Source organism: Gouania willdenowi, chromosome 14, assembly GCF_900634775.1.
Source record: "Gouania willdenowi chromosome 14, fGouWil2.1, whole genome shotgun sequence".
NCBI lineage: Eukaryota > Metazoa > Chordata > Actinopteri > Blenniiformes > Gobiesocidae > Gouania > Gouania willdenowi.
Genome location: NC_041057.1, coordinates 22,797,199 through 22,823,118, shown reverse-complemented (window position 1 = coordinate 22,823,118; position 25,920 = coordinate 22,797,199). Strand labels below are relative to the sequence as shown.

The window sequence follows — 25,920 nt, the reverse complement described above, 5'->3', positions numbered from 1 at the left end:
TAGCGTGCACAGCGTGGTGGAGACTGAGGCTACTCGGAAAAAAAAAGCCGAACACAGTCACCAACTACAACAGCATGAAATGCGGTGTGGATGTCATGGACCAGATGGTTCGAAAGTACACTGTGCGTTCAGGAACACGGCGTTGGCCAGTCGCTGTGCTTTACAACATGATTGACATTGCAGCGCTGAACGCACATGTGCTTTATCAGGCATGCACTGGGGTCAAGGAGAGGAGGGTGGACTTCTTGCTGGAGCTTGCAAATGAGCTTGCCCAGTCTCATATGGCAGCCAAGGAGGTGAATGAGCAAAACCTTCAGCAATAACCACCCACACGTGATGTGGGGAAAAGGGCATTGTGCCAGGTGAAGTGTTGCTGCAGGAAAAACCGTGCCACCAAGCGTTGTATGTATTGTGACAAGTTTGCATGTGGCAAATGCATAAAGGAGGTGTGGCAGTGCCAGAATTGTTCACAAAATCTCTATTAAATAAATTTCACCAAGAATGCAAACAAACTGTTGCCGTCTCACTATTACTACTTACTACTTTCTGTTGCAAAAGTTGAAATATAAGTTGCAACCTCTATGTAGCTGCTGTATGGGAAACACAAAGGAGAATACAAAAGGTCTTTGTGTCCTGGAACCTACCTAGCCACCCCCCCACCCTAGCTGAGGGGGGAGTAGTGGCCTCAGTAACATAACAATGGTCACAAGCTGAGTTGTTCACACCCGCCATATGACACCAGCTTGGACATTAAAGGTATAGGTGTCAAATGACACCACTCTGGTCATGCTAGTGTTAAGGAAAGGTGATGTATGACCTGAAAATATTTGTTCGCCTGAATCTGATGGGACGTGACTCAGGTGAATCCATCAAAACTCTCAAACATGGTCCCATCTCTCTTCATTTCCCACCTTCTTCCCCTTTCATTCCTCCTCCTCCTCCTCCTCTTTCCTTTCCTTTTATGCTTGACTAGCCTGAATACTTAAAAGATGGCCCCTGCCTTCCGGGACCTTGTAAAGATGCCAGCAGCACCATTGGCTCAGCCAGAGGAGTTCATCTTTGCCGATTGGCTGGGGTGAACGGGCCATGGGTGGCAGAAAGAAGAGGTTGGTAGTTACCATAGCCCCATAGGATGACAGCCGTCCATATTAACACACACACACACACACACGCACGCACGCACACACAGCGCTACTGCCTCAGGGCATGGTGAAGCTCCCCACAGACTTATACAAACGCACTCAGTCACATGACACACCCTCTAACATCAAGTTCAACAAAGGATCTCAGATCTTCACCCAAGCGGAGAATATTATAATGGAGAGCAGAACCTTTGGCAGGGACATTAAAAAACAGAATACCAGAATTAACCACAAGGTTTATTCTTGTCTGAAGTTCATTTTATTGTATGCTTTAACTACATTTTTTGGTCAAACTGTTGTGTGGTTTAAAAAAATCCGATAAAAACCGAAAGAATCAGCAGTGAATACAACACAGTCCTAAGAAGGTCATGAAACACACTATATACAGTAAATCCAAACCATTTTTATTGTTAGTATTATTCAGTAATCAATGCTCAATCAATAAGGCATGCTTTCTGAAAACCTAGCAGTTCATTAAACGAGTTCCTGTATCAGTTTCAAATGTCAGACAAACAAACACTCTGAATATACAGCAACCAAAGGCAGCAGGGCCACTCAATTAGAACACTGACATGAACCCGAATGATATTGAATTTTTGGGGCCAATGTTGACACCAATATTGGTTTTTGTTTGTTTTTTTAAAGCCGATATTTGGTATATCAGCCGATAACTGATATGTTGGCTGATATATGAAAAAAATAACAATTACTATCAAGAATGCCAATTCTTATAGTACCCAAAAATATGATATAAGACAAAAAGCAAAACACGGCTAATTTACAATAAGGAACTTAATAGTTAGTAACACAGTCATCACAAGGACTGTAAAACCACTGATAAATAAGAAAAGGCAAAGTTGTGCAAACTGTATTTCTGGAATTCCTCACAGGTTGATTGATCTAATGTGAAGTTTGTGTTTGACAAATTCATATTTTCAATAAGTACTGTATGTCATTTCATTAGTCGGCCAAATCATGGAGCCCTAGATTTTAATGGCCACAGTCCTAACATGGGATGTTAAAGGATTTAAAACATGAGAAACGTACGCAGCATATTCACTTGACTTTCACAGTTACTTGGACATAATTATTAACGTACTACAAACTTAATCATCTCTCACACAAACCCTTAGTGCAATTTAGAGCTGAACGATTTTGGAAAATAATGTAATTGCGATTTTCTTCCTCAATATTGGAATTTAACATGCGATTCTTTTTTCAAGGGCCTCTTGTCATGTATTTATCAATGAACACAAGCAATAAATCAATCTCTTTCGTAATAAACAATTTCAGATTTATTTAAACTTTAAATAAATATAAAAGATGCATATATACATATCTAACTAATTTCACATTTCATGAAACATGTAAACACTTCTTAAACACAAGAAAGGACAAGAAAAAAAATAGAAATTTAAAATTAAAAAATTTCAGCCTTTGCGATTAGAAAATTGCATTTTATGATATCACGATGTCACAAATGCAATAAATTGGTCAGCCTTAGTGTAATTGTACCTTTTCCCATGGTTCTATGAAAGGGGAATGAGCAAACACATTGGTGTGTGCCATTTCTACATTAGTGACTGATTTCGTGACAGGTTCCTCAAAAAGCATCTACAAATGTTTTTCCTAGTCAGGTGACAGTGTGTGTGTGTGTGTGTGTGTGTGTGTGTGTGTGTGTGTGTGTGTGTGTGTGTGTGTGTGTGTGTGTGTGTGTGTGTGTGTGTGTGTGTGCGCGTACGTTTGTGTGTTCAGAATAATAATGTTCCTAAGAATCCACCCATCACTCGTTAGTTTTAGCACACTTTTGGGGAAGTGAACATGAATCCATTATATAAACACAGACTCTCACATGCCCAACAGGAAGGAGACACTTTGACAGAAAACCTGGCACTACAGGCAGCACTGATTACATAACAGCGCTTTAACGCTCACTCGTAGCATGTATTAGTGCATGTGCGCTAACAGCTTTTAATGCCTGTTACTATAGCTACAGCGCAGTGGGCAGGAGGAAGATACTTCTACTAATCTGCTTGGGAGTTCATCTTTTGAGGATTTTAGACTCAAACAATTTAAAGGTCTTGTTGACGACAGAGGTCAGAGGACATTGGCTGGACTTTGATTATTTGAGTCTCATTTCACTCGTATTTCTCACTCGTCCCAAAAAAGATGTGAAGATTATCCTCACAACACAACACAACACAACACACTGAGGCATGAAGCAGTGAACACAGAAGGTGCCTCTGTCAGTCGATATTGGGGAACACCACGGCTTCAAATCACACAAAAGACTCCCTGTTGTAAATTCTCAGTTGTATTTCAGCCTTGACAGAAGTGCACTTTAAAGCTGCTGGGAACGATCCCTAACATTTTTTTCCGTAGCACAGATAAAGATATAATGTAGGGCTGGGCGATTTTGCCAAAAAAAAAAAAATCTCCAATTTTTTAAAGAAAAATTCAAGTTTTTATTTGATTTATTATTTTTTTTCACTGCACTTAAAAATGACTGCAATTTCAAGCTTTAACCCAAGTTTAAGCAAAAGTGCAACAGCAACTTCACAGTAGCTTCAATTTTCTGATTGAGAAATAACTATATATTCAATAACATATAACATTACAATAAAAAAAATAATAAACTCTTCCCTTAGCATCTCAGCATAGTGTGAATAAAACATTAAACCTGCCTGTGACACACATATAACCGACTCAAAGGGTAAACACATGTAAAGAAAGAGGGGGTGGGCTCACATCGTGCTACGGTAACCCACAAGGACGGAACGCGAAAAAGTCCGAAAAAACTAAATAAATAAATAAATAAATAAAAAAATTTAACTCCCAAATTTGTAAAATAAAAATTTGTATCTATAAATTCGATAAAATCAATATAATATAATAATGTAGGCTTCAGAGATCAATTAATTAAAGGCATTTCTTCCAAAAAAAATGGGGGAATTTACTCATAAACAAATGTTGAATGTTGAAAATGCTGCTCGCAAGATTGTCTTTGGCCATCATGAACAATGGGTTTATTGACAAGTGATCATATAACTTCAACTTTGGAAATCTTTCGTGCATTGCATTGTGGGATTGGGAACCCATTAAGTACCATTTTGGCTTTGACCACATTTGGGTGTTTCCCTGGAAAACCACAATATCAACATCTGCCATTGTTTTCAACGCGTGAAAATACCAGAAATGTCACAGGCAGTTTTTTGGCAGCAGTAGTGGTTGAGAACATTTGGATAAAATACACAGAGGGTGGACACTACTTCTAAAATATGTATTGTTCTCTGTGATCACATAATAATTGATAGATTTAAAAATGTTATGTTCTGTGTCATTCATTTCATTAACTTGCTGGCTATTCAATGAGAACAAGTACCAGAGTGAGAAATGGATTTGTAGGGTGTGATGAATGGGCATTCCCACTGGAACTAAATTCCCCTACGACACTCCTGGGAAGCTGTCCAGCATCACTCAGCTGTGCCCTGCTTTCTGAAGTCTCCTGACCATTAACTAACTTTGACCATTAAATACTTCAACACAGAACTGGGACTGGGTTGAAGTCGATCATGAGCTGCTTGGCAGCAAAGATGTCCATTCATCACCTTTTATGTGGTACCTAGGAGAACCTAACCAAAAGTTTAACAATCTTAGGAAATCAGTCTGTTAAAGCAAGAGGTAAAAGACCAATAATTCTGCTTTATACTAATGGAAATAATAGGAAAAATATATTTTGAAGGCTATTTTCTACTTAGAATGCTATTTTCTATAAAATTGTTGCCCAAATATTTTGGTGACACAATCTGAAAATTGTTGAAAAAAGGCAAATAAAACATTTCTATGATATAAAATTGTCCATCTTAGCATCTTCATCAGTGAGTGTGTTGGTTGACATCCCTTTATACAGTATATTTCACATGCATGTTACTAAATATTTAGATTATGAAAAATGTATTTTCATTGTAAACAGAAAGCTATCATATTAGTATTTCGTTTGGATCATGTTCTTTCAATACTGTCAATAAGAAATACTGCAGCAGTAAAAGATAAATGAATCCTTCATAAGCTGCCTAATGGGCCATGTTACTCACGTGGCCATAATTCACTATGGTCTGCTTGCTTTAAGTAGAGAAAACAACATATTATTGTAAAAAATGTCATAAACGTCTCTGAGCTGCACATTATAACCAAACCCTTTGTTACAGTGACTGGGATTAGAATAAACATATTAACATATGTCCATGGTTTAATCCCTTCATGCACACGTCACATGCTTTACCGAGCCAAAATCTTGTATTCTGATTATTACATAATAATCTGGCTTTGCTTCGACAGCACATGGCACTGAAGCGTTTCAGAGACAAGTCTCGTTAATTCTGACAGACTCAGGCGGACAGATTCAGAGGATAGAATCAGTCCGACAAGAAGCAGAGTAGTTTAGAGGATGACAAAAACCATTAGAAGCTCAGGTGTTTGGCCTAAAAGTAAAAACAATCTGGTAGAGATTTGGTTATTAAGAAAGGAGAGAAACAAAATCCATATTAATAATAAGTCATAGCCTGCCTAAACAAAGATGTTCTCCATTGTCAACAAAATAATCCAGTACGCTTTTCTGCATTTCCAATAACATCACATTGGTAGAATGGTTGGTGAAGGTTATTATAAATCTAGCTGTGATACCAAAAGAAACACTTTAAGGTTATCTTCTTTAAAATATGTTATTTGAAACTAAATTCATGTCTTATGCAGACAAGTGCAACATTTCTGTAAATAAGTGTCAACAAACCAATAGGGTCTTTCTTACCAGTGACACCATTATAGTGCAATATTCCAGTTAAATATTGGTTCCTTCAACAAACAGTGATAATTCCTGTGAAGACCTATCTGCACATTTTAGTGAAAAAGCAGAAAAGGTTTTGAAAATAATAAAATATTTTTCAAAATCGATACTCAGCACGAGCATATCAATAATCGATCGTGCCAAAAAATATTGCGATATATATCACCGTATCGAGATATTGTCACACTCCTACACCTTATCGTTTTGTTTCATCATCTTTCCTTAGTTAGATGATATTACTGGCTATTAACATCCCAAAATCACACCAAACATGCTAAATAGGGTTAATAGAGTACAACTACTGTTATTAATTTAAACAAGAAGACATAGTCATCAACATCCCCCGCCAAAAAAACAAAAACAAAACAAGGGCAATAACACAGGAAAAAAAAATTCTCATTTTCGAACTCCATCAAGGTATTGATACCCTGGAGCAACACACCAAATTTGGTTATCCTATCTTAAACAGTTTCTGAGAAAAACTGTCCCCTTTAACTCGGACGGACGGACGGAGCCAGGTCATTGTAGATGCTTCTGCTTTGACGTGTCATCAAGTGAAATGACCACCGGTTCAACTGACACACCATCAGCTAAGGCTGTGTTTGTACAAGTGCCTTTTCAGATTTAAATGCAGTCACAAGAACCTGAACCACTTATTCTTCCCATCACAATAAAAACACACTTCAGATGAAGCTATGCATTCATTTTCAATCACAGGATAACATGATGACTCAAACCATGCGACGTAGCGATTCATTTTGAACAGGATTATCGGTGGAATTGAACATATTTGTCTGTTTGTCACACTTGCTAGATATTCATGTGCATGTAAGGCATTTCCGTGTCATGTTGGGACCCAATTTTAAATCAAGAGAGAGAGGGTCAAATGGATTGATTATTCCTTTTCAGAATGTAAATTCTGTTCTTTTTCTCCATTTTCCACCATGACAGGAAATTTGGTGCCCTACTCTGGGTCTGCAAAGATATGGCAAACACGCCAACGCCTACATGGTAAAAACTTAACACAGCAGGAGCAGCGAGTTAGCTCAGAGAAAAAAAAACATATCGCTCTGTAGATTATTAGAAATCAGATTACCAAGAAAATCGTGTGTGAAAAAGCAACAGACAATGTTGGAGAAAATGAAATAAAATTGGTATATGCACATGCACACTAATAGACGTTCACACCAGCCAATAGCAATGTGGGATTCTACTCCTAATGGTAATGGGGCAGAGTATGTCTGACATAAGTTTTAGGTTGGTGTACTAAGTATAAAAGCTTTCAACAGTGCTGCCCTTTCTCACCCCATAAACAGCTTTTATAATCAAGCTTTAGTTCTTTTTGTATCTATGTAATAATAGTAGTCTTTTATGACACTCCTACACCACCAGGGGAACAGGGGTGAAGAGGAAATGCTGTCTCTGGTAAACAGTGATCTAACAGTGAAGCAACACTCCAATTCTTCTCAGGGGAGCACCCTTGTGGCTTTGAAGCATCCACTTCCACTCTTCACAGAGGATGTGTGGTCACTGCTTAACACTGAGCCATTAACACAGACTGAGTAAATCAGTGTAATATGGATGTCCTTTTGTAAAAAAAAAATACATACTGCTTTGATAAAGTGAAATAGAAATACTAATTTTTAAATCCATTGTGCTACTTATTATACGCATTGTAAGCTGTAGGTAAACTTCTGCCTTATTGGATTTGATGGTTAGCAGTACTCATCAGAATGGTGTAGTTTTTAATCTAAAACCCAAAACAAAAGGATTCCTTTCTATGACCAACTGTTAACAGATTGTGAGCACAATAATAAACTGACAGATACATCAATAATACCATGCCCTTTTCCCACAAATTACAGTGAAGTCTGGTTTCCCTCTGTTGTGATGTTAATAAGCTTTCGGCAGTTTGTTGTTAGGACCTCAAGTGTTTAATTATGATATATTGTCCTATTATCTACATGAATTATGTATTTTAAAACAGCAGCGAGAAGTGCCACCAGACAGCCCTATGATTTAAACACATACACTGATCAAAACTAAACCAGTGCAAACACTGATAACGATAATTAGGCATTAGGGCACTACAGGCTATTATTTATTTTTATTTATTATTATTTATTATGGCTAAACTGGAGACAAGAATCCACTTGTTTCCTTTTTGAAGGATCTGTGCATCAGAATATCATGGATTACCAATGGTTATGTGGCATACGCAGCAATATGGGAAGGCTTTCATAAAGTTAGGGCAGTGGCGTACGGTGCCATACGGTTGCCGTATCAATAAACCGACATTCTATCCATACGCAGCACCCCTTATTGGACAGTTTAAAATCACGCGATAAGGTCAGTCATTGGCCAGTTTAGGTCACGTGACTAAAACTAAACCTAACCCTAACCCTAAAAATTGTTGCGATACAGGGTTATAACCTAACCCTAACTATAACCCTACGTGTACGTGTACTTCAGTAAACGTAACATTAGCACCGGCAACCGCACAAATAAACACTTTCTAAAGTTAAATAATTCTGGAAGTTGGGGATTGATATATTCTATTGTTTCCAAAGCATATTTTTTAATTTAAAAAAAAAAAGAAAAGAAAACCACTGACTACAATGAGACCTGTTCTTTTGGTTTATTTTTGTCTAATATTATCTAGTCTGAGACTTACAAACCACAAACAAATAATGAGTTTAATCAGGATCCTAATTCTTTACAAGTGAAATACACAAAATCAAAACCTGTGCAACGTCTCATTCTTAAAAGAGCAACATTTCTTCTCTTTTTTCTTTTTTTAATGTAATACATTAAACAACTGCTCTATTTAGAACTTTGTAAATTTAATTTGTAAATTGTTTTACCCTAATGATGATGTGTTGTTGCAATAGTAATCCTGCTCAATACGAAATGTGCACATTTCTAAATAGGGAGCAGTTATTTCCTTTTTATTTTTTACTTTAATTCTAATTTATTCTGCTGTCGTAGATTATTGTACTGAAACAGTACAAGTCTGAATGTAATTTGATGTACTGATAGAAACAAAGTTTTTGATTCATACTTACTTCTAAACCTTCATTGTCTGCCAGACCTAAATGTGACTGTAAGTTAGGGGTAAGTATTGGCAAGGATGTTGCAATACGTATCACGATACAATCGTGATACAATATATCGTGATATATTCTACCCAGTTAATATCAAAATTAAACGTAGAGATGAAAAATCAAGTTGCTGTATATATTTATCAAACGATATTGATCATTCAGAGGACAAATTGAGTCAAAACTGTTTGCTTCAAAACATCCTATTTATTATTTATCAGTGTTTTCGCACATTTTTACAGAAAAAAGAAAACGCAGTGTTACACACTGCCATCATAAAATAAAGTGCAACAAGTTTCTTTTCACTGAAACTACTGTGTAGAAGTAACCACGACAACATAATGACGGCATTGTAACAACTGTAAGTGAGAAAATTAAATATAAAGCACCCTGAGTTACTGACAATACACAAAAATAAGAAAAAATAATTTATCCTATTGTATCAGTTTAAACACTGATCTGAACAGAAAAGATGAAAATAAAATGCCTGTGCATACATAAATATTGGAGGCATTACACACTGCCATCATAAAATCAAGTGCATCAAGTAACCACCACTGAAATATTGCACAAATACACAAAAATATTGATTAAATATAAAAATAATAATAATATTATATATGTTTTGTTTTGGGCACCCAAAAATTGTGAAATACTTTTTTTCCACACCCCTACTGTAAATGCATGTATTTTCCATACAGCGCAAAAATAAATTATGTTCAAGCAAACAGTAGTTCAACTGTCACTGAAAAAGTATCTTATAATATGGTGTAAAATGTGTAGCATGCATTCTAATCTGTCTTGAGATTGTTTATGTCGACACTACTGAACAATAAATAAATAAAAAGTCTGACTCCCCTTAAATAACTTGGTGTTTAAGCTACACAACAGCTATATTTTCACAACAATCAGACAGTTTATCTTGAGCACACAACAACCACTAGTCCTTTCTTCCCCCTTTATTCCTTCTCTGCAGGATAAAACATGATGACAATGTTTAGACAGCAGAACAAATCCCAAAAATCCTGGATCCACAAGCTGAAAAATCACACCAACGGGGACTCACAGCTGCACCTGTGTCAATGTGTGCCTTGTTCCAAAGAGCCCACTCAAGCAGTCGCTGCCCTGTATTACAATACGTGAATAATCTGGGAGGGGGGAAAGGATTTTATGTACATTTAAAAGAATCCAGGTCAAACTCATTTGAGACACACTGCAATAAAGATGGTTTTTCCACTCACAGCAACAAATTAATCAGCATTAGGTCCCCAAAACAAAGCAACCAGCTGATCTTAGAGTGCCAACAATGAAGATGATTAAAAATTCAACATCAAACAGCTTGTGTCCTCAATAGAACGGAACATAAAGTTCTGCCTTTAGGTTGTAGGATATGACTCACTCTTCCTCCCCTATATAAATATGAGTTTAAGCCTGAATCTGTGCTAGAGCAAGACAAATACCCAAAGGCACATAATGCAACTATTGGAGGCAGAAAAGTCGGGGGGTTGCCTGTGTTATAATTGGAAGTCCTAGAAAAATGCTAAGTACTGTGTGCATGTGGCTGTTGTTGGAACACAAAGTGAGTGCAGGGGATGAAAAGGGGGCAGTGAGCGCAACCATGGAGTGGAGTGAATAAATGGATGAAAGATACATACTGCTGTAGAGAGTGTCAATCCAGGAGAGCCGAGGCAGGCCGTGAGCACTGAGCGGCTCCATCCTTCACTTCTGCCCCTGATCTCAGTCCCTCAGCTTCCTTCACACAGCTGATCTCCTTTCCTGGGTGCTGCTGTTCGTGTTGCCTCCTCTCTAGCCCTTATCCTTGGTAAAAAGATCTCATTACGCAAGAAGAAGCAAACCCAACCATTTGAGGAGCTGAGGGTGAAAACGTTTTAAAAAGACACCCCGGGGTCCAATGGAGGAGCTGACAAGCAAGCCACGGAATAAGTGAGGTGTGTGTGTGTGTGAGAGAGTGTGGGTGACGGAGGGAAAACAACAGGCTGGAGACGGACACCGCCAATCGTTGCTAGGGGAAGGATAAAGCACTCCCTCTCTCTCCGCTGTGTTCTACCCTCGTTCTCCAGCTTGCTCGCTCATTCCCATCCACCCCTCCTCAGTGTTTTGGTGCCACGCGAATGGCTCTCTCTCTCTCTCTCTCTCTCTCGCCCCATCCTCTCTCCTCTCTCTCTTCTCTCGCTCTCTCGCTCTCCTCTCTCTCTCTCTCTATCTCTATCTCTCTCTCTCTCTCTCTCTCTCTCTCTCTCTCTCTCTCTCTCTCTCTCTCTCTCTCTCTCTCTCTCTCTCTCTCACTCGACTCAGGAAAGCAAGAAATAAGAAAAGTTATTGAAGTTTTTACTGTGGATATTATTAGACGGTTTCTTCTTTTTTCTCTTTCTTTTATATCTCGTCTTCTTTTTCTTTTTTCTTCCTCTCTTTTCAACAGTTATGATGTAATCGTAATTGAAAAAAAATGATGTAATTGAATTGTTATTGAGTTTAGATAATTGACCTTGCAAATGTAATTAGTATAGCAATTCTAATGTATTCTAGGGGTATACCAACAGAAGGCCAAAAAGGCTTATACGCCCACACAAAAAACATTGATACCAATATTTCCAATGATTAGGAAGCCTAAAAAGGTAACCAAGAGATGAGAAACACCGTCAGAGATAACGGAAAGCTAATAAGAGAAAGGATACGTTTTATGGGGTTATTTAATAAATATTTAGTAATTGATGTTAATGCTAATCAGCAACTAAGCGTTGACACATCTAGACTTTATGAACTATGAACACATTGGCATAATTAGCACATTTGGCAGAATTTTTTGATTAAAGATTAGAAAGCTGATGAAACTAAAACTGAATGTAAATGTGAAAATGACCATAAATGGGTAAACTCTGAAAATGAACTGGGGAATTTTGAAATGGAAAATCCCCATATTACCCAATGCAATAAAAGTACAATAAGTGATATAGTTAATGCATGACGTAATACTGGATATTTATGGAGAACAATAGGACAAGACAGTCAGTTTGGATATGAAAGTCTGATACAGTTTACATGTTTGTTTTTTTTTTGTGTTTGATTATTTACAAACCTAGGTAACATTATTGGGCAAACAATAAATTGTGACCTTTGTTATATAATTCATTAAATATTCATTAATTTCACTATGTTTAAGAACATTTTATATCAAATTTAATTAACATTGTTAAGAGATAACAATGACCAAAAGGTCTGTAAGGCTAGTTTTTAGTGTTTGAACTCACTTTCCCATTCATTATAATCTACAAAATAAAAACTCCTTTGGGAATTGTTTAGTTTTACAGGTTTGTTTTTTTATATGATATATTATTATCATAAAGAGAGAGAGAGAGGTAGGTTAGTTTTACCCTACAGATGATGTGTTGTCGCAATAATAATCCTTACTGACCTCTCATTTATGACTGAATGAGAGGTCAGTTAGTATGATTAAAGACTGATATTCTTTGTCTGAAGTCAATGTATTATTAATTTTGAGTGTGTTATGGTGTGGTATGGCAAAAACTATAATGTAATGATAATAATAATAATCACAGATCTACTTCAAAAGGGCAAACTAAAGAAGGCGTGAAGAACAAAACTGCAATAACAGGTAAGAAAATTGTTTTTAGAAACCAATAAGGTCACTGATCCAAATGTAGAGTTAAGGGAAGTTGTACTGAAGCCTCACAAAGTGAACACCCGGGCAAACCGCAAGTTCATTCTATCAAAACATTTTCATCCCTTTAAATTTTATTTAAACATTTATCTGTTAGTATTTAAAGATCATATGCTAATGTAGGACAGTGGCACCCCTGTTGCATCTTTATCATGTAACCAGATGTGACAGTTGTTTTTATTTCATTAGGCCTGAGTAGCACAGAGGAAGGCAATCACAGGCAAAACATTGTGCCAACAAAGCCTAAAATGAAACCTGTGTCAGGGTCCCCTCCTCCCCCTCCTGCTCCTACCCTAACTAGCATGAGGAAGGAGGGAGGGAGGAGAGACGGGAGGGTTGAGATGCAGAGAAACTTCAATTAGGACACAAAGGCAGACAGGGGGAACCCCGTCATCACTCCTCACCCCCCACCACCACCACCTTTACAAGGAGAGCACTGGGCCCCGAGCACCCCTCTTTGTCTGGTTAAAAAGTGTGTATGTTCCAGTTGGGGGACAGACACCCTCGACAGGATACCCCATGAGTGCATCTAGCCAGAGGTCATATTTGGATGTTTTCCTTCTATCACGGTGCAACTCTGCATGTATAATTGTATGACAGTTTCTCACACACACCCACACACACAAAGGAGGAGGACAACAATAGAATGGGTGAATGTTATTTCATAAAAAATAGATTGATGCATTGTACAGTCGTATATATCCTTTGTCTGAAATCTGGGACAATGGCAAGGTTTCAGCACATACTCACAGATCCAATGGTCTCTCTATAGTCAGCTGCATTCATCTCCAGGATAATATATTGCTTCCATTGTCATCGCTAGGATACAGTTCCAACAAAATTCCTGAGAGAACTGGTGTTCAGAAACAATTCTCAAACATAAATGCTCCTGACTTTGGTTTGCAAGATCTAAATTTCCCTCCAGCTCGTCCAAACAAACAGCAAATTATTCAAGAGGAATTCCCTAAAAAAAGAAAGCTTGATTGTTAAGCTCAGACTTTGGCTTACACATTTATATATTCAACTCCTTGTTAGAATTTCTGTTGCAGCACAAAACTAAATTGATCAAATATTGATAAGGCTGTCGAGATGTGTCACATAAAAGGCCATCAGTACCTCCTCCCTGTCAGTTTACCCACATGACACATACACAGCTGACACTGGTTCTAAAAGAGCAGTAGGGATCCGTGTGTGTGTGTGTGTGTGTGTGTGTGTGTGTGTGTGTGTATGTGTGTGTGTGTGTGTGTGTGTGTGTGTGTGTGTTCTTTAAATTAACTGCAACAAGGCTGGTCCTTTCTTTGAAAAGGTCAACATAAACCAAAACGGTTGAACAGAATGAACATCTACACTTAAAGCTTAAGGTTTCAAAATGACCCATGGATTTATTTATTTTTTAATTTTGAAAAGAAAAAGTATCACATTATGCTAATAAAACAAAACAAAACCTTTACCTCCCTTCTTTTTTTTTAAACCTGTTTTTGTTTAAGCGTGCATGCTGTTTCACTGTCTGCAAACACAAACAAAGGGCATCACCAGCTGTGCCATGCTCAAGGGCATTTTTTTTGGCTTTGTAAAATCCACTATTGGAAATAATTATGCAAATGGTTTAATAAGTCATGCCAACAACATGAGCTACGGCTTAGCAATTGGCAATCATTAGATTCTCCAATAGTTGTCATGGCAGTTTTTTAACAAAGTCATTCCATGCCCACAATTGAAGTTTCCGATTCTAGAATTATATCAACAACTATGGTTAAAATACTTCTGTGTTCACAAAATTCATATAAAATTACACAGCAATTGAATCAAACGACCAAGGGCCTGTACTACAAAGCGGGATTTCTTCTTATCGTGCAAACTTCCGGGATTTATTCAGTGTGTGCTGTACTACAATGTTGGTTAACTTCTACTACTGGGGCAAGTCACCATGGTAACTTAAGCTGACAGGCTAACCTGGTCGGGACCAGGTTAAGTCCTGGATACAATCTGAGCGAGTATAAAAGCACCGCCTCCTGACCAATTAGTTCACTTGGAAAATAACCCACCCATTCTTAAAAGACTACGTAAATAGAAACAAGTTTGGTCTGTAATAAAATTAAACTGGCGCTGTCCATTGTTTATCCGATGAATTAACATTGCATAATTTCACAATTTTTTGCATTAAATGCGTCTGCAGCTTCCTGCCCGCATTCCTTCCTTTCTGGCTTTTTCTGCTGCAACAGTGTTGCTTTAGACCTGGATTGTGGATTTTATTCTTCATTTTTTAAAGAGAAAATGTCTTTCCTTCATGGTACGCAAGTTGCTCTGCACGGTTTTTCCGTGTTTGCAATTGGTCAGATGCTGCAAAGTCTGCCACTTTCATGTGAGCACGCATGCAGTCAAGTTGTAATCACCTGGCTTAAGTTAAGGCAGTAGCTATCCATAAAGTTGCCGTATCAATATACCGACATTCTATCTGTACGCAGTGCCCGTATTTGGCTAGTTTAAGTCATGTTATAGGTAAGTCATTGGCCAGTTAAGGTTGCATGACTAAGACTAAACCTTACTCCAAACCTAACGCTAAAAATTGTTGCGATATAGGGTTATAACCTAACCCCAAACCAAACCCTAACCCTAAGATGCTACGTACTTGTACTTAGGTAACCGTAACTATAGCACCGGGGGTTGTCCGTACGGCAACCGTACAAATAGACACTTTCTTAAGTTAATGTGTTGATAACCAGCTTCATAGTACTGCTGCTCTGTGGTTGAGAATGTTTAGTTAGGTGAAGGCCGCTAACGGAGAGATAGGCCCTAAGTTTCTTTGCCAGACAAGGAGGACTGTGATGCTCATGACACCATTTTGTTGTAGTTTGTTCTCGGAATTCCCTGTGATATCTTCTCACTCCGCAAGACATTCAATTTCAGTCCGATTCCGCGTAAGCCTTGAAGTATACTGTATATCTGCTGTTGTTTTGCTGCAACTTCCAGTCCGTGAAAACACCAGGGATGCGTTGGAAAATCACTTTGGCAGTGTTTTAGGCGTGAATACAAGAAATCACAATAAGAATGAAGTAAAAACACTTCTATGCATCAGTCTACAGGACTCTACAACCCACAATGCAATGCGCAAAACTTTTCCGGCAATGTCAATAAACCAAGTGTTTACAGTGGAGATTAAAACAAACTTTCAAGTGGCAATTTCAACCTTTTAAATATATATTTTAAGCAATTGAATAATATAATTAATTTTTCTTTGAGGCCTACTACACTATGTCTTTATCTGATTTTAAAAAATCATCTGCAGTACCTCTAAGCGAAATGGTTTATTTGTAATTACAATGAGTACGGATTTCCCATCCTGTCCACTCTCTCCGATTTCCCACCTCACCTCCCACCACCAACACTCCACAGCACTTTTAGATACTCTTCAGCATTTTAACCACGAATGTAGGCTGAGGTGGGTGAGGGGTGGATTTGAAAATGGGAAGGGTGGTACCATCTCCCAGGAGGGGTGGTTTGACAACTCTAACCCCATTTGGTACTGTTCAACTGGTACAGGCCAACTGGTAGATGAAAATCACTAATACACACTTGCATGCAATCCATAACATGGAGTGAGGGACGAGGGTGGCACACTGACATCACCTCCATATTTCCGCATAGTGTGAGGTATGAAGAGTAGACCCACCTGATGTGGGAGACAATATTCTCCATCTGTATGTTGTTCCCACAATTCCCTTTGCTTTGGAGGTGAAGTAGGAATGACAGTAATGACTATGCATTATTAAAAAGCCAAGAGTGCTCCAGTGCTAAATGTGTGTATGTTAAATGGCGATATCTGAACTCACGTTGGGCATTGCTTCATCGTTTTGTTATTGTATTTAAGCAATTTGATTTTCAATTTAAAAAAAATTAAAAGGGTGCAATAAAATAGGTCATTCTCTCTGTGATTACAATTAGAAAAAAAAAATAACACAAGCCAACAGATTGTCTATTTCCTCCCTCTGCTAGAAAATGTGCGAGACGAAGGCTCTCAGCAGCCTCTGTTTAATTCTCAAAGCCCACACAAGAAATGGACATGGACTTTTGAGCATGCTTCTCAGCATGTGCTCTGGCAGGCAAAATTGGCTCTCACCTCATTTGCCCTGAAGCCCCCTCATGTCACTTTTGCATCCAATCCCATGCAGAAGCTTTGTCTGACACACCGTTGTGATGAGTCTGTGTGCGACTTGTGATGCGAGACAAATAATGTAGATTTGCATGAAATGGGAATCAGGAATATAATATAGAATCTTATAGACCGCCAGCTTTTCAGAATCAGAGAGAAAAATGGAGGAACAGCAAGTGGGAAATGCCTTTGTGCATGTACAGAGGAGAGAGAGAGAGAAAGAGAGAGAGAGAGAGAGAGAGAGAGAGAGAGACCAATTCATGCCAGCTGAATTAAATCATTTTTGATTTATTGAGGTCAATGTAAAAGTCATCTGAATCTTGATATCAGGCTGTTGCCCTTCACACTAAAAAAATGGTGAAGCACCTCATTGTGCTGCTTAGATCTTAAATCATTTTAGGCATCCAGAATCTAACCTCATAAGGAGTTTTGACACAAAAACACCAGCGGTTGTTTTTTGGTAGATCCATAAACTGAACTCTGTTCAAGTGACACATTAACACACACTCAAAAAGCTACACTTTCTCCCACAAAAAAGGTGAATTAAGGTAACCAGTGAGCACTATAAACAGATGCAGTTTAACAGTCTAGTAACAGAGCTGCTGCACTCTAGTGGTTAGCTTGTGTCATCACAAGCAAAAGTGTGAAGGCTCAGACCTGCAGTAAGCATCTGAAAAAGGCTGTAATAGACAGGATTAATATTTTGTGACGGTAAAAAAGTAGCTAATACACTGACTTCAAGGTAACTAATGGTTCAGAAAAAAGTTATGTGACTTTAGGATTCTGGTCAGGTAGCAGGTGAAACATCTTAATATGTCATGGTTCAGCAGCACACCTTTAGATCAAACGACTTTGCGCAAAGGAATAAAAGGCCTATATGCCATGAAAAGGTTTAGCTTAGAAATGTTGGTTTACTGTGAAAATGTCAACTGTATTCTAGTCTTCAGCCAGAGTGGTAGTTGTTTTTCTGTTTGCTTTTTAGTAAGATAAAAAAACTGCAGCATTTTAAAAACCTGGTTTATACTGTAATAGACTAGTTGATAAAAAAGTAACAGTGAAATCAAGAAGGATAGTTGGTTTGCCAAATAACTGCATCATGTTGACCCCACTTCTGGCTGCTTGTAGTATGATTCAGGCCCCGTCCACACGGAGACGGCTTGTAGTTTAAACGGTCAAGTTTACGCCTTGCGTCCACACAGCAATGAGGATTTAGAAGCCAAATACAATAACTTCTGGAGACAGGTCCCAGAGTGGGAAAGTTTGAGAAAGCCACCCGCACGGCTTATATGCATATTCTGCAAATGATGATGCCATAGCCCCACCTCTCTCTCAACCTGCATGTATGACCCCCCACATGTGTGTGCTGTTTTATGGCATCCTCAGGTGTTTTCTTCTTCTTCCTCTGTATTTAAAACAGAATGGACGCCACCAAATAAAGAAAAAAAAAAACAAAAAAAAACCTCCACTCCTAATCCATACACACTTGCCTTTCTCTTGGTGTCTTCTTCCTTGTTTTGGTGTATTTCTGTGGCAGCGTTACAGCACCACATAGAGGCCCCTAATGTTTACAACAGCGTTTTCCGCCTTTTCATGTGGACGCACACAAAATCACCCATTTTAGGGGAAAATGCTTTTGTTTTTTCTCTGTGTAGATGGGGCCTAAATCCTCTTCTACAACATACAAATTTAACTGTGTGTGTTCAAATATTACTGCAGATCACACATAACACATCATTTAAATTTGAAAAACAAGTCTTGGAATCAGTCTTTTGAATAAAATGTTATTTCTCGTCTCTACAGTGTCTGTGAGTGTTTATTAGTGGAGGACCTCCTCTATATACCAAGTGGAGGACCAAGCATATATATATATATATATATATATATATATATATATATATATATATATATGCAAGACACTGAACCCTAAGTAGCTCCCAGTGGTCAACTAGCGCCTTGCATGGCAGTCCTGTCCCATTGGTGTGTGAATGTGAGAGTGATTGGGTGAATGAGCTGATGTGTAAAGCACTTTGGGACTGCTTCAATGTGGGGATAAAGCGCAATATAAATCAAGTCCATTTACCATATATATATACCAAGCATGAGTAACAACTCTCTAATCTCATTCATCATCACCTTCACCAAATCAACAAATAACTTTTAGCTTTAAAGTAATGCTGGAACAAAGATAAAAAAAAACAACAAAAAAACAAACTTAACTTTGCTTCTCCTGATTTGAAGGGAGCACTTAATATAGGCTTTACATGATCAGGATTTTTGGGCCGATCACCGTTCAGTGAGTTTTAAAAAAACAATCACCGAGCCGATCATATGAATTCAGGTTTTTTTGTTGTTGTTTTAGGTAACAACTAAATTCCTTTGGTACTACCTGATACAGATTCACAAAAAATCAAATGTTACAATGTTTCGGGACCTAAATGCATCCTTGTGACTGTAAGGGAGTGCAAGAATTGGCTATTTCCATGCAAGACTTGTATAACATAGCACACTAGGGATGTAACGATTAATCATAAGGCAGTTAAAAATCGATTCATAGGTATCACGGTTCACATCGATACACTGAAAATTGAATCACAGTACTTTTTTTAAACAGCAGATGGCGCTATATATTTATCCTCTTGTCCAGAAGTAGAGGTGGCGGGCGGAATCTCCTACTGCTTTCTTTCTGGCCACCATCTACTCTTAAACATGTTCATAAATGATTCCTTACCCCTTTAGCTGTGAAAGAATATATGTAAAAGTCATGTTCTTTTATTAGCTCTGTCTGCTAGCGCATAGCAGCTCTTCTTCACTGCAAGAAAAGCTGCATGCCAACCGACCACTGGGTTACCAGCGCCCTCTGCTGGTCCAAACAAATATCTGACGTAAATACAATGCAATTACTGTTTTTTTTTTTTAAAGTCCAATTGTTAAGGCACAAAATACATTTTCAGTTGCACTTTTAAAAAGAAAAATAACTATTATGCAGTTTTGCATTGTTTACTATAGAACCAGAATTTGAATTAATAGGCTTCTTCTTCATTTGTATTATTCCTCTATTTATTTCATTCAAGATTTATTTTTAGTTAAATTGCATTGAAATGAAAAATAAAAGCAAAATAGTACAGTATTTTCTATTATTTTTCAGTCATCATTTGTCTACAGTCCCATTTTGTAAAATAAATCGTGAGAGAGTTGTATCGTGAACCCAGTATCGTAAATCGAATCGTATCGGGAGTTGAGAGAATCGTTACATCCCTATTGCACACACTAGAGCGTCATGGCTCTAGGTTAAACCATTTAATTTAGTCCCTGAACAGCAGCTCTGTCAACAACAAGAGAGTTGGATATGAAGCTGCAAAGGCAGAACATATTGGAACTACATGAAACCTCCATCAGCATTAGCAGAGCACAATCATATTTCCTGACTGTGGCATCACAAAACCCGTTTTCCATTTTAACATGAATAAACTAAACAAGCATGCACGCAGACGAACACACACGTACAAACACAAACACACACACACACTAACAGCAGACGTTACCCCCGCTTTCAGAGCCAGTAGACTGTTGAAGAAGTCTGGTGCTCAGCCACTCCACTCCAACTAGTGAAAACTAGAGACAATGCAATGGGAGCATCTACAGAAAGTTTCATCACGACAATGACGTCATTGATAGAATCGGCGAATTAAGACATTACAGCCGATCACAGTAATTGCATAAAATACTAAATATTGGCCGATCCGATTAAGCCGATCAGATTGGTGTAAAGCCTACTGATTACCCATTAATCTATGAGAAATCAAACCATTTCCTGACCGGACCTATTTTGGTTAGGGGTGTTGGGCAAAGTGAACAAAAAATAGATGAAACAACTTTGAAGTTCTTGGGGGTAACAGATCACAATTGCCTCTTTGCCTTTTAATAAAGCCCTCAAAGTCCCTAAACCTTCAAACTAAAAACAGTATTTAGAGATTAAAACCTAAATGGCTGTACAGTGCAGCCTCAAAGCAGCTTTCATAAGGGGGTGTAGAGCGACTGGTTGGCGACTCCCCACTCTTTCTGTGTAAGGTTAACAGCATAGCATTCACACTCACCACACTGACAGAAGTCATAGCTCCTTTGAAGTACCATCAGCCACAGAGCTCAAACCACTTCACATTAGTCTGTTGATAAATGTCTCCGTGAGTGGAGTGAAAAGCAATCTTTGTGTCACAGCCCTTATAGAAGGTTAACCAACATTTCAATTCTTATCTAAAAAGGCCAAACCTGATGTGCAAATACCTAAAAGTAGCACCTCCAGGAATAACAACTTCTATTGTTTACCTCTTTTTACAAAGATGGGGCTTTACGTTGCTGTAGAGGCTCACTGAGAGTTTGATAGTACTTTTTAAATAAAAAGAAATCTAACCGGTGAAGTCAGGAGAATTGTGTCAACAATTCACCTAAAACTCAGGTTGGGAAACAATACAGGTAAAATTTATGGCGATGCTGATTTCCTTTTCCAGCAGGACTTAGCACCTGCCCACACAGCCGAAGGTAGCAAAAGCTGCTTCAATGACCATGGTGTTACTGTGCTTGATTGGTCAGCAAACTGGCCTGACCTGAATGCCATAGATAATCTATAATTCATGTAAAAGGAAGCCCAACTAAGTATTGAGTGCATGGAAATGAACATACTTTTCAGAAGCCTGACATTTCTGGCTCAAATGTCCTTTTCTGATACACTCAATTTTGGGTTTCCATTACCTGTAAGCCATAATCAAAGTTTTAAGAAATAAAGGAAGAAATAATTCACTATGTGTCATGGGCCTATATCACATACAGTATGAGTTTAACTTTCTGAATTGAGTGACACAAATATTGAAGTTTTTCATTTTAACCCTTGACCTGTAGGTCATGAATAACTAGATGTTTCAGCGTTGAGGGTACAGGCCAACACTCTGTCCAGTGACCTGAAACAAGAAAACCTTTTCTCTCTTTGTTGATCCAACTGGAAATCATCCAGACTATGGGGAGAGATTTGTCTCAAAAATATTCACAAATAGATCCACAATTTTCACGTGTTTTTCAAATCCAAAAATATATTTACAATTTTTGAGATTTTCACACATGTTTTTCAGATCCACAAATTGAGCGAAGCTGCGTTACGCTTGTCTCAAAAATAAATTCACACACGGGCCAATCCACAAGCACCATTCAAGATTTACACATGATAATTCCTGATAAATACACACATAAATGAGAAAACACGAGTAAATTGTGGACATATTTGTGGATCTGAAAAACACTTGTGAAAATCTAAAAATTACATGTCGAAATCATGGCTGTACAGTATTTGTGGATCTGAAAAACACTACATGTCGAAATCATGGCTGTATTTGAGGATCTGAAAAACAGATGTGAAAATCTGAAAAACACGTGAAAATGAATATTTTTTAGACAAATCTCTCCCCATACCAGACTACCTAAAGAATGAATAATCTCTTTATTATATTGACAGGATTTTAACCAGTACAGCTTTCACCAATTATCTGTTTAGTTTGTCCCAGACAGAAGTGGGAGGATGTGAAAGTGATGAGTGTAACAGAACAAATGAGGCAGAAAGAGAACCAAGGAAATACATAGAAAAAAACAGCTAGAATAGTTAACATTAAAAACCCCAGCTGGTGCCTTTTTAGGAAATTATCTTATCTATTTGAGAAAAAGCTCAACATTACCAGCTTGTAGGCTTGCTTTTCTAGGTATAAAAACAGAAGTTTTTCACATTTACTGGAGTATAGCTTTAAAAGATTAAAGTTAAAAGTTGATAGTGTTATCTGATTTATGGTGTAGAAGTCAGTGTTTACTTTACGCACAGTTATTAATGGCTCCAAAGAAAGACTATTAGAATCCATCGTCATCATTGGAAGGATGGATGGCGAGAATTTAAACTGTCAAATTCATGCTTAAAAATAAACTTCAGAAACACTGAGTCATACACAATAGGTCAAATATGACATAATAAAGTATAGATTTTTGCATAAATGGGTTCAGAGGCAAAAAGACAAAAAGTCAGAGCAAACCAAAGCAGCCCGTCTCCATTTAGTAACAGTGTGGGTGTTTAGGAGAAGTGGGATGGATTTAACTGGCTGAAATGTGAGCTGATGGTGAGTGTTGCTGCACATTTCTACCTAGATTACAGTTTACTATGAAAAACATTTTTAAGTGAAGTTATTTATTGTTGTACACTGCACAACTGAACATCTGCTGCATTCAAACAAAACATAAGACCACTGTCAGTGTCACACCACCACATTTGCACGTTCAAGTTTCCTGCCACATCAAAACACACATGGGTTTGCACAGCAGCTGTCAGTCACTAGCAGCAATCACAACTCATTAAAGACTAAATCACTCTTTTTAACCAGAAAAACACAATAGTGTTGTGATTTCATTATTAATTCTTTTTTTTTTTTACATATTCATAATAATAATTTAACCTTACCTGTGTGAAAAGTTAGGCTTAAGTTAACTTGGCTTTGAACAATGTGATGCTCCCAGCATAAATAATCAAAGTACTTTATTTAATTTAAAAAAAATAGTAATAATTGATGAATAAATAAATATAATTGAGAAAGGCATTGGTCTAACTTTTGTTCATGCCTCATTTCAATAAACACAAATTTCCAGTACTTTATAATCAATAATTTATCACCTTAGCAGGTACAAATGGAGGAAAATGTGTTTTAATTAATTTAAAACAAGTTTAAAATCATTGGCTGTGACATTAAAAAGAAAAATGATTAATAAGAAGTATGTTCAATGATTACGTATGTTCCTTTAGCAAGGCTGTGGTTAATCTACACAAGCCTTTTAACTGACAGGAAAACCACCACTCTCAGGTCAACTTGATTCGAGTACATTTTTCAGCAGGAATGAGTTTGCACTTCCTGTCAGTGCTTCCTAGCTGAGCTAAATACAGTGGAAAGAACTCTGTGATAGAGATGGTGTGGCCGACATCCGCTTTGTTTTATTTCATGTTGTTGTATGACCATTTGGTTTGAGGGAATGGAATAATCCTGGCCCCGTAACTGTGGGCTTCATAGTCCTCTCAGAGGTCCACACCTTTGTTAATAATGTGTGTCCACACACATGTCCAAAGGGCAGTGCGCCAGTGTCTCAGTAACATTCCACATTCTTGGGCATGAAGTAACAGTTAGGAAAACACTGACGATATCTTAGAAAGGGACTTTCCTAAAGCAAGAGTTATTACAGCATTCACATGAAACCAGTAAACACTAAACAGTCATATTGCTAAAGTTATGCAAATAATGTCAAGTTGTAAAAAATGTAGCAGAGTTGTCCTTGTAATCCTTTTGATATTATAAAGGCTTAACTGTAGCAATGTTACAACAAAGTTAATTCCATTACACTATTCTCTCCCATGGATGGATTAGATTGAGCCGTATAGTAAGAAAGTGTAAGAGTTTTTTCCAAATTCGGTTTTATTTTTTCCACTTTAATTTTGGAAATTTCGTTTCTTTTTAGAAAAGGTAGATATAAGTTGTAGTGACAGATTATTCTGACCGATCCTTTTTAAATATTTATTTGTCATATAATAGATATATGAGAACTACATTAATGTCACTCACTTTCCTCTCAGGGATCAATGGTTTACTGAATCTGATCAAGTTTAATGATAGTTTTGATCATCTTAGTTTAAATTAACTTCTGTAGCTCAGATGAGATGTTATTAGAATGTAACATTCTAATAACTTTGCTCCAACGGACTTTTATTTTGTAAACCGGAAGTTCTTGAGGTAGCTTGCTGACTGTGAATGTGTGCCTACGAGGCACGGACAAAAGGCTGGAATAAAATGAACTAAAGGACAACACGAACTGAGTTATTCTTAGTTAGCGAGACATAACAGTTCTAACGGAGCACTGCTGCGCTACACGAAAAACGGGCAGAGCTTTACAAGCACAGCAAAGTTAAACGGGCACTGGTGGCTCTGTATTTAGGAGTCAGTGATGATTTGCGTTGTTTTTAGAAGGTGTTTTGGTGGTTTAGGCAGTGTTTAATGCAACCAGGACAGAAGGGGGAGGGCGAAGGGCAGTGCACCTAATAAGCGGTCCCCGGAAACATTTCCCCATAAAAAATGTTCTTTGCCCCACGGTGATGGCTTTTCATGACGATTCTGTTCATTCCTGCGTTTAACCCTTTTCATTGGTCGATTCCGTCCGCGATTCCGTTAACGCAGATTCATAGGGCCCTAAGTGTGGATGTGCATTGCCATGAATCTGACAATACAATTCACGATTTGCATTATACGATATATCCCAATACTAAACAATACAATATACATCTCAATATCAATAATTACAAATTTCACCTTAACAAGTACAAAATGGTATGAAATACAATTTCTTTCTTTTTTTTTTTTACTTCTGAGAACAAGTAAATGGTAACTAACTGTAATTCAAGTACCAATATAAAAAACAAGTGGTATGTTTATCAAACTGTCAAATTAATTGACAAACTGTCAAATTACATTTTTTTTTTAGTTCTTGAATTCTTTGATAAAAAAGTAACCACATCCATCTATAAAAGTGCCCAATATGTTTTATGAAAATAAAGTGCAATCAATTTCCAAACTAAAAATGCATTGAGGAGTGAGGTTTAACTAGTTTTGATGTGGTTCACTGACACCTAGTGACCGGGCATTTACATGCTATGCATATGTTAGCGCAATTAAATATTGTTTTTTTTTTGTTAAAAAACATGATTAAAAAAATTCATTTGGGTGGTGTGTAGCTCAGTGGGTTGAGCGCCCGCCCCATGTACGGAGGCTGTAGTTCCTCACCTGCAGCGGGTCCAGGTTCGATTCCCGGCCTGGGACCCTTTCCTGCGTGTCATTCCCTGCTCTCTCTCACCCCCTTCCTGTCAAGCAACTGTCATATAAAGGCCACTAGAGCCAAAAAAATCCTTTAAAAAAAAAAAAAAT

The 25,920-nt window shown here is 37.7% G+C and overlaps 1 protein-coding gene across 2 annotated transcripts in view; it reads right to left on the bottom strand.

Annotated features, from left to right (window-relative positions):
* The window catches only part of abr (ABR activator of RhoGEF and GTPase), a 174,114-nt gene that overhangs the window by 130,888 nt on the left and 17,306 nt on the right, over window positions 1–25,920 (bottom strand). Inside the window, exon 1 of one of the 2 annotated variants that reach the window (XM_028466146.1) lies at window positions 10,742–11,162. The exons of the other annotated variant lie outside the window; for it this stretch is intronic. Within the exon in view, the coding sequence (XP_028321947.1) occupies window positions 10,742–10,802 (61 nt within the window). The 5' untranslated portion in view covers window positions 10,803–11,162. Of the gene's footprint in view, window positions 1–10,741; window positions 11,163–25,920 lie in introns of those variants that run through there. 2 annotated transcript variants of the gene reach the window in all.